Source organism: Geotrypetes seraphini, chromosome 4 (assembly GCF_902459505.1).
Source record: "Geotrypetes seraphini chromosome 4, aGeoSer1.1, whole genome shotgun sequence".
Taxonomy (NCBI): domain Eukaryota; kingdom Metazoa; phylum Chordata; class Amphibia; order Gymnophiona; family Dermophiidae; genus Geotrypetes; species Geotrypetes seraphini.
In genome coordinates, this window is record NC_047087.1 from 161,513,906 (window position 1) to 161,528,279 (window position 14,374).

Consider the following 14,374-nt stretch of genomic DNA (forward strand, 5'->3'; position numbering starts at 1 on the left):
GGGGGCCTTAACTCCTCCTCACCACTGCAGCTGCTTTCCCACAACATCCTGACGCTGTCGGCACAAGTTCTCCCCACTTCCATCATCTGCCCCTTCTCTCTCTCCCTCCACCACAGACAATTCATTGAGGGGGCAGGATAATGCGATGGAATTGCCTGGGGTGAAGAGAGAGAAGGGACAAATGATGGAAGTGGGAGAAGGAGGCAGCTGATGGAAGTGGGAGAAGGAAGAGAAAAGGGGCAGATAATCGAAGTGGGGACATCTTGTGCCGTCAGGGTCAGGTGCATATGGGAAAGCAGCACCCTTCTTTTTAAATGTTCAGCTACCTCTCAATTCTCCATCTTCTCTCAGTCCCTAGCTCCCCCATTTCCCACTCAAATTTTGCCTTCCTTTCTCACCCTTCTTTTTCAATGTTCAGCTACCTCTCAATTCTCCATCTTCTCTGGTTTTTAGCATCTTTTCATTTCCTACACTCAGATCTGATATCTCTGTCTTCTTCCCCATTCTTTGGCATCTCTCTCTCCCCTTTCCTTTCCTTCTCTAGTCTTCTTTCTCTATTTTCTGCCTCTGTCTAAATTAAATTCTTTCTTACTCTTCAGCCCTCAGTTTCCCTCTTTTCATTGTGTCTACTCACAGCTTGCCACCCCTTTCCTTCACCCCTCCATTATCTCACTAACTCTATCTTCTTCCCCCCCCCCCATCCAGTATGTGAGAAAGCAGCAACAGTGGCGAGGAGGTGAGGGCACTTCACCTCTTCAACGCTGCTGCTGCTTTCCCATATGCACCTGACCCTGATGGCACAAGTTATCAACACTTTTATTATCTGCCCCTTCTCTCTTTCTCCACGCTTCCATCATCTGTCCCTTCTCTCTCTCTCCCTTCTCTCCACTTCCATCATCTGTCCCCTTCTCCAATCCCCAATTCCATCATCTGCCCCCTTCTCTCTCTCTCTTCTCCCCACTTCCATCATCTGCCCCCTTCTCCACACTTCCATCATCTGCCCCTTCTCTTTCTCCACCCCAGGCAATTCCATTGCGTTATCCTGCCCCCTCAGTGAATTGCCTGAAGTGGAGGAAGAGAGAAGGGAGCAGATGATGGAAGTGGGGAGAACTTGTGCCGTCAGCATCAGGAGCATGTGGGAAAGCAGCAGCAGTGGTGAGGAGGTAAGGCCCCCTCACCTCACTTCTTCTGCTGCTTTCCCACATGTGCCTGATGCTGACGGCACAAGTTTTCCCCACTTCCATCATCTTCCCCCTTCTCCCCACTTATCTGCCCTGCTCCCTTCTGTCTCCCTTCTCCCCACTTCCATCATCTGCCCTGCCCCTCCCTTCCCACTATCCATCCTCTGCCCTGCCCCCTTCTCTCTCTCCTTTCTCCCCACTTCCATCATCTGCCCTGCCCCTTTATTCCCACTTCCATCATCTGCCCTGTTCTGCCCTATCCCCTTCCCACTCTCCCTTCTCCCCACTTGAGATAGTGGGGTATTACAAGCCCTGCCAACTGAAGACGTCTTCCTCCAGTCCGGTAACTCAAAATCTCCAAGCTTTGCAGCCAATGGCAATATCTTCAAGCTGCCCCTGCTTTCATGCATGCATGAAAGCCAAGGGGGGGCAGGGAGGGAAGGCAGCAGCTCTGCAATATTGCTGCCAGCTGCAGAACTTGGGAAGTTGGAGGGGGAGGAGGTGGCTGTCAGTTGTTGAGGCTTGGGGATCCCTACTAGCTACAGCAGGGGAGATATTCATTTTGAAGGAGCCTAAGCTCAAAGTGGGAGGCCCAAAAAAGCAGTAATATTTACCATGATTAAACGAGCCTCCACGTGCGCTGCTGACAGCTGATTCAGCATCCCCGTGCATCCCTGCTCATCAGAATGGGAATGCAGAAGCCTGTGGCTGCTCCCACTGTCAGCGGTGTACGTGGAGGATCACTCAGTCAGGGTAAATATTACTGCTTTTTTGGGTTCCTCTCCACAGTGTCCCTTTAATGAAGGTTTATTATTAGATATGTATATCTTCTATATTAGTGATTGCAAATTTGGGACCTGCTCAACCTTTTTTATGCTCATACATTAGTGTTAGTGTTTGTGCGGCCCAGAAAATTTTTTTCGGCCAATGCGGCCCAGGGAAGCCAAAAGTTGGACACTCCTGCTGTAAGGAGAATAACCGAGGCCAAAGAAAGCAAGTGATGCAGAACAACTGAAACGGTGGCCATACTGAATCCTCCAGGAACTAACAGAAAGTAGATTATTGAAGGTGAAGACCTAATCTTCCTTTCTTTTACGTCCCTTTTGGAGGGACAGAAGAGCCTGGACTCAACACCGTGGACCCAAAAGGAGCATCAGAGAGAGCTGCCACATCCAACCGAAAAAACCCAAAATGGGTAAAGGTAGGAAGAAAGGACCAAGGAGCCGTCCTGCAAATTTCATTTGGAGAATATGCGCAAGACTCCGCCCATAAAGCTGCAACAAATTCATCAGGCGATCAAGGTCATACACGCTGGTTGACTATGCTGAGGTGGGCAGTAAGGACAAAGAGGAGATCAGATATCCAAAAATCATTAGTCCTCTCCAAAAATGGAACAAGACTCTCTTGCGTCCAAACTTGAGTAAAATTTGATCCTTGCACTCCGAGCCTCTGGAATGAAATGCAGGCAAACAAACCTTCTGGGTGACATGGAGAGCAGAAACCACCGTCGATAGAAAGGAAGTCCAAAAGAGTTCTGCATGGATTGCTTGCAAAAATTGAATACTATAAGGGAGCTCTAACTCTCTCTCTGAGGTGGGAGGAGCACGTGCTCAGAAAAGTGTTTGGATTTCTGCAACTCCTGGATTGCAGGAAGAGATTGAACACCTAGCGTACTGAATCCAGAAGGGACGTTAACAGAAAGAAATCATGCCTACAATACAGAATGAGAAAGAGAAATTGAGGAGCATGTACTTTAGTGGTAGCTTTCATTCGTACAGTATAAGCTACCTCTGCTGACTTTTGAAAGCTTATGATGAAAATAGAATTGCTATTAGATAATGACAAACTGTATATAATAATTCAACAAGAATATTATGAGTTCTGTTTCATTTTCTCTATGTATGAACTATAAACAAAAGTAGGTTTTTACCAGCACACAAAAATACTGAAAGCAGGGGTGCAGACAGCAGTCCACATTTTTTTTGGGGTGGGAGGAGGGGGAGGAAAGGGATTTCCACTCCCCTCCACTGAGTTAAAAATAATACTTTTGTTGACAGGGATGCTGAAGCACTGCCAGCAGAAGAGATTCACTGCCAGAGCTGCCCCCTCTTCCTCATACTGCTTCAATAGCATGGAAGTAGCATGTCTTTAGCCACCAATTTCAGTTCATGCACAAACTGAGAAAGCTAGGGAAATGCCAATGTTGATGGGTGGAAGCACAATGCAGGTGATATCATTCCTAAAGCAGTATGAGGGGGAGGGGGCAGCTCTGGCAACATATCTCTTCAATTGCAAGGTTTTGGCATTCCTGCTGGTCATTGAACAGGTGCTGTAGTTTTGGAGGGGGCTTAAGTCCAAAACAAGGGGGGGGGGGGGGCTGAGGCCCCGAAGGCCCCCTATGGCTATGACACTGGCTGAAAGTCCAGCAGCACTGTATCCAGCACTACTTCTCTCTTATCAAGCAGCATTATGGGGCAAAGACCTGGAAAAATTACTTAGGCATACCAACAACTATGGTGAATTTAGGAAACGCCTAAAAACATATTTGTTCTTGAATTACCTAGGTAGCTGATCCGCACAATCTCTCCCACAACTACTGCTCTCATATACTATTAGTCACTAATCTCCAACTATTTAAGTTTTACTCAATTGTACCATTCTTTTTTAATCATTGTAAACCGCACAGAACTTCACAGTCCTGCGGTATATAAACTGCTATTATTATTATTGCCAGATCAAAAACTTTAAATAGAAACTTACCACTTCTCCACAATCTTGAAAGAATCTTTTGCTACTGACATTTTTGCATAGTGGGCAAATATCTGCTTAACTAATCTGCTAGGCAGTGCCGGTTCCTTCTTCATTTGTGAGAGTACCCTGTTTGTTCTCATTGGAGCATGTTTGGCAAATGGAGGCTTCTTGGGAAATCTAGGATATACCAGAAGGTACAAAGTCATGATAATGTACTTAAACTTCAGTCTTTGTAGAATAACAATATGACTAAAGTGTCCAACATGCTTATTTGAGAATTAGGTCATGATATCACAGCAAATTTTAGGTTCTACTAAACATATTATCAGGACAGTTTGAAATGACTCACTCCTTACATTATTCATGAACAAAATAGAATCCGACTGGTAGATTTAATTGATAACGTGATCATCAGTAATTGGCTTAAAAAGCTGCTGGCATCTGCCATTCACGGCGCCATTTTCTAAAATAAATGCCATACTAAAAGTAATGTTTCATGTTGGGTTAAAAAAAAAAAATCAGTGTTTAATTTGTTAAATTTAAATTCATTTTGAAGCTTTTCTCATCACTTTTCATGTTTAAAGGCTCACAGCACTGAACCCCTGACAAAGCCTCAAGAGGGTGGTGAAACAGAGGCCCCCGTTGGTTTTAAAAAAACAGTGATGGTGCCTAAGAGTAATAACACCCACCGAAGAACATAAGTGTCTTTTCAATTAAATGATGGCGCTTATTCTATAAAGAAAACTATTGTGGTTAAGAAATAAAAAGTTAAATATACATTAAGGGAGTTTTTCCAGTCCAATAATTGAGATTTGACCTGTTCCAGTCTAGAACTATAAAGAGATAAGTTCAGACATTTAGGCCCAGATTCACTAAAAATTAATGATTCAATCGCTGTTGGCCAATTACTGGCCGATTCTGAAACAGCGATTTATTCACTATCTTTGTTGCATGCAAATGATTTGCATGCAAACTCCTTGACTCAATCGCTCAGTGAGCAATTGAGTTGGGGCAGCCCTGAGAGTAGTGACAGGAGAAGCAGCCTCCTGTCACTGTCAGCGGCTTTTTTTCTTTTTCATTTTTTAAAAATGGGCCAGATATTTTGCATGGCTACTTAAAAAAAAAATGAAAAAAGCCCCCTCCCCGACAAATATACCCCCGAACCCCCTGAAGAAAAAGGCAGGAAGGATGCCCACTCCCTCCTGCCATTGACCAGCTTCCCCACCCAAAAAAACCCACAAAACGGCAGGAGGGTTGCCGACTGCCTCCTGCTGGCAAATACCTCCCCCCCACCCCTGAAAAATCATGGCAGGAGGGATGCCTATTCCCTCCTGACACCGACCTAGGACCCCAGCTCCCCCTCCCAGGACTCCTGCTCCTTCAACCCTCCCCGTACCTGAAAAAGTTGGAAGCAGCAGGGGTTTTCAATCTCTTCTGCTCCTTAGGGCTCCTCTGTGCGAATGTGGGCGTTAGGCCCCGCCCCAGTGTATCATGTGATACACCTGCCTGCATTCTAACGGAGGAGCCCTACGGAGCAGGAGGGACTGAGCACCCCTCCTGCTCCCAACTTGAAAGGTACGGGGAGTGCGGGTGGGCCTGGCTGGGTCCAGCCAATGGCAGTGGGGGTTTGCAACGGCAGAAGGCAGTTGGCATCCCTCCTGCCATATTCGTGCATGATGGGGGGGGGGGGCATCAGGAATGTTTTTTTTAGTGAAGCGCCGATGGCAGGAGGGAGTCCGCATCCCTCCTTCTTTTTTATTTGGGGGGGAGGCCGTGTTTGTGTGTGGGGGGGGCACATTTTTTTGACAGGCCTGCCTGTCTTTTATTAATTTTTTTTTATGGGACAGATATTTTGCGTAACACATGCAAAATATCTGTGCCATGGAAAAAAAATGAATAAAAAAGACAGACCTGTAAAAAAACCGAGGTCTGCAGCAGTCAGGTTTATCAATAGTAAAACTCAATTCAAAATAGCCAAGCAATTGTTAGTGAATCAATCGCTTGGCTAATTTGCATGGGGTTGTACTAATTTGCATGAGAGGATCGGATCGGAGCTGTAAATGATCAGGACAGAGGTTAGTGAATCGGGACGGAGGGAAATCGGGTCGCAACCCAATCGATACACAATTGGTTTGCTTAGTGAATCTAGCCCTTAAAGTCTCTGAGGTCTTTTCTCCCCATATACTGTTCTGTAATATATCAGTTCATATCAAAGGAGATGATTAGCCCTAGAGGAGAAAACATAACAGGGAGGGGCATGGGGACTCTCCCTGAAAAACAAGTCTGTTCTGCTCATATCGTACTGTAATATATAATATGAAACTAGCAGATTACCTGGCATTGCCCAGATATTTATTTATCCCAAAATGACCCATCCCCCATATGTCCCTCCTCCCCCCCAGATCCCTCATGTCCCACCCCCCCACATGAATGTCCTTCTCTATGGGGCTGTACTTGGACTTAAACGGCATTAGGAGTGTCAGTATTCATCTCAGTGAGCCCGAAAACTATTGGTTAGCCTCACTAACCAATCACCTCCTCCAACTATTCTCACTGGGAAACAGCGCACTGTTACTCCAGTTTGACCTCAGCAGTGCCTTCGACCTAGTAGACCATGACATTCTGATTAGTTGCCTCGACTCCATTGGCATTTCCGGACAAGTACTAACCTGGCTCACAGGCTTCCTAAAAAACCGAACCTACCAAGTCCATAACGACAGAACCTTCTCCCATACCTGGAGCAACCCCTGCGGAGTTCCCCAAGGCTCCCCCCTATCCCCGTCACTATTCAATATCTACATGGCATCACTGGGACACGTTATCAAACCGTAACCTGAAATCCTATATTTACGCAGATGACATTACAATCATCATACCCATCACCTCACTGTCACATGAGACAGAACAATACATCTCAACTGTCCTCACCATGGTAGAAAACTGGACCACACGCTTCAAACTGAAACTAAACCCAGAAAAAACCAAGTTCTTCCTTGCAAGTCCCAACCACAAACTAACGTCCACCACCCTGCAACTCAATGGTTTAACATATCCAATCAACTCTACTATAAAAATCCTCGGAGTCATCTTGGACCGATGCCTCACTTTGGAAGGTCACACTAATGCCCAGGTCAAAAAATGCTTTTCCACTCTTTGGAAACTCCACTCCATCAAACATTACTTTGATTTCCCCACCTTCAGTTTGCTGGTCCAATCCCTAATCCTAAACTCCCTGGATTACTGCAACATCATATACCTAGGCTCCTACAAGAAAACCATTAAACGACTAAGATTCATCCAGAACACCGCCGTCCGCCTCATCTATGGGCTCAAAAAGTCAGACCATATCAGCCCTTTCTATAGAAAACTTCATTGGCTACCATTTGAAGCAAGGGTCATCTTCAAATTCGCCTGCCTCTGCTTCAAAACCCTAACTGGCTCAGCCCCGATATACCTGTCACGCCACTTTGCCTTCCCAGGCTCTAACCGTACACGCAATGCCCACCTGTTTGCCTACCCCTCCCCAAAAGGATGCATCTACAAAAGATTCTTTGACAAAACCCTCTCTTTCCAAGCTGGCAAATGGAATGACTGCTTGTCCACCCTCATCTCTCTTGCCCCAACTTATCTATCCTTCAGGAAATCTCTCAAATCATACCTCTTTGATAAATTCCTCTAACCCCCGCCCTCCCAACCAAACTAATAATTCCCAACCTCGCCTCCCTCCCTACCCTTCTTCCCCGGTTGTTTTTCCTTTCCCCTTTCTGCACCCCCCTTGCAACAGTTATTGGATCATTTTTGTAATTGCCACTGGTTTATACCATACACTTGATAACTAATTCTCTGTACCTTCATTGCATATGTACAGTTATCATCTTCTTGTAAATTGCTCTGAACTGTTTTCTGATATTCTGTAACTTCGCTGTAAATGTACAGTCTCTTAACCTGTAAACCGCTCTGAACTGTTTTGTGGTATTGCGGTATACAAAAATAAAGTTATTATTATTATAAAATCTGTCATTTTTGATAATTTTTAAATGTCACCCCCCTTTCCACCCTCACAGTATTTTCCTCCAGATATTAAGTCATACGTGTACCAAGTTTGGTTGAAATCTCTCCATGGGTTTCAGAGTTATGCTGAGTATTCATCTCATCGAGGCTGAAAACTATGGGGCAGACACTAAAATCAGTTGTTTTTGATAATTTTTACGTCACCCCCTTCTCATCCCCACAGTATTTTTCCCCAGATAGTAAGTTATATGTATACCAAGTTTGGTTGAAATCTGTCCATGCGTTTCAGAGTTATGCTGAAACATATATATATATGATTTTATATATATAGGTAGTCATTAAACATCTAAATATTTAACCCTATAACATGGTGTAATGAACAAGCCACCTACCTGAGAACAACCTACACCAATAGTCTTGGAGTTCTGAAAGATACTCCATGGTTTCTTCACTATAGTACTAGTTCCCCCTATCCTTGACTGTACTGGACAGAGGAAAGAAACAAGGTGTAATATGGACATGTCTGAGACAGCAAGCAGACTAATGAACGTCTGACAGGGCAGGCTTCCAGAAATATGTGCCTATTTACTAGAAGGAAGATTATCAAGGTAAGTACCTAATATTTCCTTCTAAAGCATTACATTACAGAGCTTTTTATGTTTTGCCATAGCTCTTATGAGTTCCAGGAGGATTACAATAAAGCAGATGACCAGAAACAAACCCAGTTAAAAAAGCAATATTGAAAAAAATAATAAAAACAATCTGTTCAAAAATTTCTCAAATAAAACTGTTTTAAAAAGCTTACTAAAAACTAGATAATTAGTGTCTGATCTAACAGTGAGAGAAAGTTTATTTCAAATAGTCGGAGCATGATAACTAAAATAAGCACTAAGTTGATGGAACAGCTTAATTGATTTAGGTGATGGAAATTGTAAACATTGTAAAATCATTAAGGACACTAAAACCAGCACATAAGGAGGAGCTAGGCCATGTAAAATATTAAAAAAACAATACACAGAGCTAATACGTTATCCTAGCAGAAATTAGTAACCAATGTAATTGACCAAACTAAGGTGTACTGTATTTTTCGTTCTATAAGACACACCTGACCAAAAAATGCACCTAAATGTAGAGGAGGAAAATCCAAGAAAAAAAAAAAAAAATCGAACCATATGTGTACCCTGTCCCACCGCCCTGCCCTGTACCTTATTCCCCCCTCTGGTGGTCTAGTGGTAGGCTAGGACAGGGTAGGTCTAGTGGTAGGCAGCCCCACCCCCGGTACCTTTTTAAAAAAAATTCTGGTGATCCAGCACTGTATTGGCAGGAGCTTTCCATGCTCCTGATCCTGCCTCTCTCTCACTTGTCGGCTGCCTCCCCGTCTCTTGCGGCAGAGCAGCACACAAGGCAGGCACGAGCTTTTGCGCTCCTGTCTGAAAAAATCCGCTTGCACATTGTCTACCCCCACTACATGTGCCCCTGAGCAGGCCAACAGGTGGGTCTATGCCCACTGTAAAAGCATTTAGGCCGCCAGCCATAGTGGAGCACTTTTGGTGCCTCACTGCCAATTGGCATAAGCTACTACACTTACATTGTCCTGACAAAACTTGTACGGCTTTATCCTGCAGTAAGTTTCTATACACCCGCAGCACCAGGCAGATGGCTCTCAACTCCAACTGGTTGATTGACCATTTTCTCTGGGTAGGAGACCAGTGCCCCTGCACTGGTCTACTTCACAATGAGCTCCACAGCCATAAAGGCTAGTATCTATCATCAAGATCACCCATGTGAAGATGAAAAGTGGCTCTCCCTAGGATAGAGATTCTGGCTGCAGCCACCAGTTCAGACTACAATGCACCTCTGTTGTTCAAGGTAGAGCCATCTGCATCACATCCATTTGTGGTGACCAGTGAAATAAATTCACATCCTGAAGAGGGTGTAAATGCGTCCTCACCCAGGGGACCACATCTGTCATCGTTACAATTGACCCCAACACTTGCAAGTAATGCTAAGCTGTCTGAGCTGGCCTGTCCTGAAATTCCCTGAACTGATGCATGAGCTTCACTCTGCAGACTTCGGAGAGAAAAACTTTGTTGTCCTTCGTGTTGAATAGGACTCCCAGATATTCCAGGGACTGTGGTGGCTCCAGGTGGCTCTTTTGGAAGTTTCTGACCCAGCACAGGCTGTGTAGCAGCTGGACATAGTAACATAGTAGATGATGGAAGATAAAGATCCGAATGGTCCATCAAGTCTGCCCAACCTGATTCAATTTAAATTGTTTTTAATTTATTTCTTCTTAGTTATTTCTGGGCAAGAATCCAAAGCTCTACCCCGTACTGTGCTTGGGCTCCAACTGTTGAAGTCTCCGTCAAAGCTCACTCCAGCCCATCTACACCCACCCAGCCATTGAAACCCTCCCCAGCCCATCCTCAACCAAATGGCCATATACAGACACATACCATGCAATTCTGCCCAGTACTGGCCTTAGTTCTTCAGTATTTATTATTTTCTGATTCTAGATCCTCTGTGTTCATCCCACGCTTCTTTGAACTCCGTCACTGTTTTCCTCTCCACCACCTCTCTCGGAAGCGCATTCCAGGCATCCACCACCCTCTCCGTAAAGTAGAATTTCCTAACATTGCTCTTGAATCTACCACCCCTCAACCTCAAATTATGTCCTCTGGTTTTACCATTTTCCTTTCTCTGGAAAAGATTTTGTTCTACGTTAATATCCTTCAAGTATTTGAACGTCTGAATCATATCTCCCCTGTCCCTCCTTTCTTCTAGGGTATACATATTCAGGGCTTCCAGTCTCTCATCATATGTCTTCTGGCGCAAACCTCTTATCATTTTTGTCGCTCTCCTCTGGACCGCTTCAAGTCTTCTTACTTCCTTCGCCAGATATGGTCTCTAAAACTGAACACAATACTCCAAGTGGGGCTTCACCAACAACCTGTACTGGGGCATCAACACCTTCTTCCTTCTACTGGCTAAGCCTCTCTTTATACAGCCCAGTATTCTTCTGGCAGCAGCCATTGCCTTGTCACACTGTTTTTTCGCCTTTAGAAACATAGAAACATAGAAATAGATGGCAGATAAGGGCCACGGCCCATCCAGTCTGCCCACCCTAATGACCCTCCCATACCTTTACCTTGTGAATAGATCCCACGTGTCGATCCCATTTGGCCTTAAAATCAGGCACGCAGCTGGCCTCAATCACCTGAAGTGGAAGACTATTCCAGCGATCAACTACCCTTTCAGTAAAAAAGAACTTCCTGGTGTCACCTTGCAGTTTCCCGCCTCTGATTTTCCACGGATGACCTCTTGTTGCCGTGGGACTCCTGAAAAAGAAGATATCTTCCTCTGTCTTGACTCGTCCCGTGAGATATTTGAACGTCTCGATCATGTCTCCCCTCTCTCTGCGCTCCTCGAGTGAGTATAGCTGCAATTTTTCCAGCCGTTCCTCGTACGGGAGATCCTTGAGTCCCGAGACCATCCGAGTGGCCATTCTCTGGACCGACTCCATCCTCAGCACGTCCTTGCGATAATGCGGCCTTCAAAATTGCACACAGTACTCCAGGTGGGGCCTCACCATGGATCTATACAATGGCATAATGATCTCTGGCTTATGGCTGACGAAACCCCTGCGTATGCAACCCATGATTTGTCTTGCCTTGGATGAAGCTTTCTCCACTTGATTGGCAGCCTTCATGTCCTCACTGACGATCACCCCTAAGTCTCGCTCTGCTACTGTTCTTGTTAGGATCTCACCATTAAGGGTATAAGTCCTGCATGGATTTTGGCTACCCAAGTGCATAACTTTGCATTTTTTGGCATTGAAACTGAGTTGCCAGGTCCTAGACCAGCGCTCCAGTAGGAGTAGATCGTGCATCATGTTGTCGGGCATTGAGTTTTTGTCCGTTGTGCTTTTGCCCACTACATTGCTTAACTTGGCATCATCGGCGAATAATGTTATTTTACCTCGGAGCCCTTCTGTCAAGTCACTTATGAAGATAATGAACAGGATCGGGCCCAAGACCGAGCCTTGGGGCACTCCACTGATCACCTCCGTCATTTCAGAGGGGGTGCCGTTTACCATTACCCTTTGAAGCCTATCTCCAAGCCAGTTCCCAACCCATTTTGTCAATGTCTCGCCCAATCCTATAGAACTCATTTTACTTAGCAACCTGCGGTGTGGTACACTATCGAATGCTTTGCTAAAGTCCAGGTACACGATGTCCAAGGACTCCCCAACATCTAGCTTCCTCGTCACCCAGTCAAAGAAGCTGATCAGGTTGGATTGGCAGGATCTCCCCTTAGTAAATCCATGTTGACGGGGATCCCGCAGGTTCTCCTCATCAAGGATTGTGTCTAATTGGTGTTTGATTAAGGTTTCCATTAGTTTGCTCAATACTGATGTGAGACTCACCGGTCTATAGTTTGCTGCCTCAATTTTTGAGCCTTTCTTGTGAAGTGGAATGACGTTAGCCGTCCTCCAGTCCAATGGGACGCTGCCTGTACTAAGGGAGAGGTTGAAGAACACGGACAGTGGTTCCGCCAAGACATCACTCAACTCCCTGAGCACCCTGGGGTGTAGGTTGTCAGGCCCCATAGCCTTGTTAACCTTGAGCCTTGACAGTTCATCGTAGACACTGCTGGGTGTAAACTTGAAATTATTAAATGGGTCAGCCGAGCTAACCCTTTAGATCTTTGGCCACTATTACCCCAAGGTCCCTCTCCCCATCCATGCATATCAGCCTCTCAATCTCCCAGCATATATGGTTCCTTCCGATTATTAATCTCCAAATGCATTACTCTGCATTTCTTTGCAATTAATTTTAGTTGCCAGATATTAGACCATTCCTTTAACTTTTGCAGATCCTTTTTCATATTTTCCACTCCCTCTTCAGTGTCTACTCTGTTACAAATCTTGGTATCATCTGCAAAAAGGCACTACAATCCTTCCCTCAGATTCAGACAGAGCTTGTATCAGCCAATCATCCAGGTATGGATGCATTTGTATCTCCTCCTTGCAGAGGTGCCTACAACAATCATCTTGGTGAAGATACATGGCGCCATGGCCAGTCTAAATGGAAGAGCTGAGGATGTGGTAAGAGTGGTTAATGTAGCTGGTTTTTAAAAAGGTTTGGACAAGTTCCTAGAGGAAAAATACATAGCCTACTATTGAGACACATGGGGAAGCCACTGCTTGTACTGGATCAGTAGCATGGAATATTGCTACTATTTGGGTTTTTGCTAGGTACTTGTGACCTGTATTTGCCACCAAGAAGACAGGATACTGGGCTAGATGGATTATTGGTCTGGCACAGTAAGGTTATCCCTGTCCCAGTGGTTAACTGCAGGGAACCCCCCATATCATTCTTTAAGGAGAGGGAAGAATCAGAGTATGAATGGGCACAGCCACTGAACCTCAAGCCCCAGAAACCTTTAAAAATGACTTTTAAAGACCCCACCTGATTTCTCTTATAGGCTGTCACAGCCTTACTCACTGTGCCATGCTGGTGCTAGGAACTGCAAAAGGGCTGAAACTGCAGCTAGATAACTTTATCCTCAGACAAGCCAGGGCATCTGGATGGTTTGCTTCTTCAGACTGCCCTCAGTACAACCAGCTGGACTGAGGCTTCAATTCTCCATCAGAACTTGCAGGGGGAGAAAACGCAGTTGGCACCCAGTCCTTGTGAAAAACTGCTATGGGGCCACTCAGCTTGCACTTAAGCTCTCTGCAGACAAAACCCAGAGTGAGCTGTGTTCCCAAGGGAACAGTCCCTGAGCTTCTGGACTGTTAATGCAGGCTGTCAAAGCAGGCTTTCTCTAAGCTAGACTACTGCCTTCAGCGTCTGTGTTCTCTGCAGCCAGAGACGTCCTTAAATTGGAAGCCTCTGCAGCACTGAAAAGCCTCACGACCAGATTAAAAAACAAACCCAAATTAAATATAAAATAAACATGAGCAGAACAGATAGGCGCTTACCGTCTCTTGTGTAGAGAGTAAAACTGAGATATTACAGGACAGCCCAGAGGGATAGGATGTGGTACAGAAAAATGTAAATGAGGATCTCTACACAGGATCTCATGACCAGTGATACACAACCCAAGTGTTCCAGATTGATGTGCCAATTGCACTAGAAGACCATGTTAGTCATTCTATTTTTGTAAAATTTATCAATAAAGTCTTTTATGTTATCACCACTATGTTTACTCGAAGGCCTTCATTCCTTAATCATTTTATTGGCAATATTTTGAACTAATTGCAGACAATGAAGATCTTTTTCTTAGGTTTTCTAGGTTGAGCTCCGATTCATTCTGCTTTACAAAGAATTTAGCAGTCTAAACTATAAATCTTACTTTTCTTAAGCTAATAAAAATGATATAACTTAGCCAATTATAATTTTTTTTTAAATTAAATAATTATAGAA

The 14,374-nt window shown here is 44.8% G+C and overlaps 1 protein-coding gene across 8 annotated transcripts in view; it reads right to left on the reverse strand.

The window, feature by feature from the left end:
- The window catches only part of CENPT (centromere protein T), an 822,208-nt gene that overhangs the window by 156,778 nt on the left and 651,056 nt on the right, over positions 1-14,374 (reverse strand). For all 8 annotated transcript variants that reach the window (XM_033941803.1, XM_033941802.1, XM_033941796.1 and 5 more), the window contains one exon: positions 3,942-4,109. In XM_033941803.1, coding sequence (XP_033797694.1) covers positions 3,942-4,109 — 168 coding nt within the window. The remainder of the gene's footprint in view (positions 1-3,941; positions 4,110-14,374) is intronic.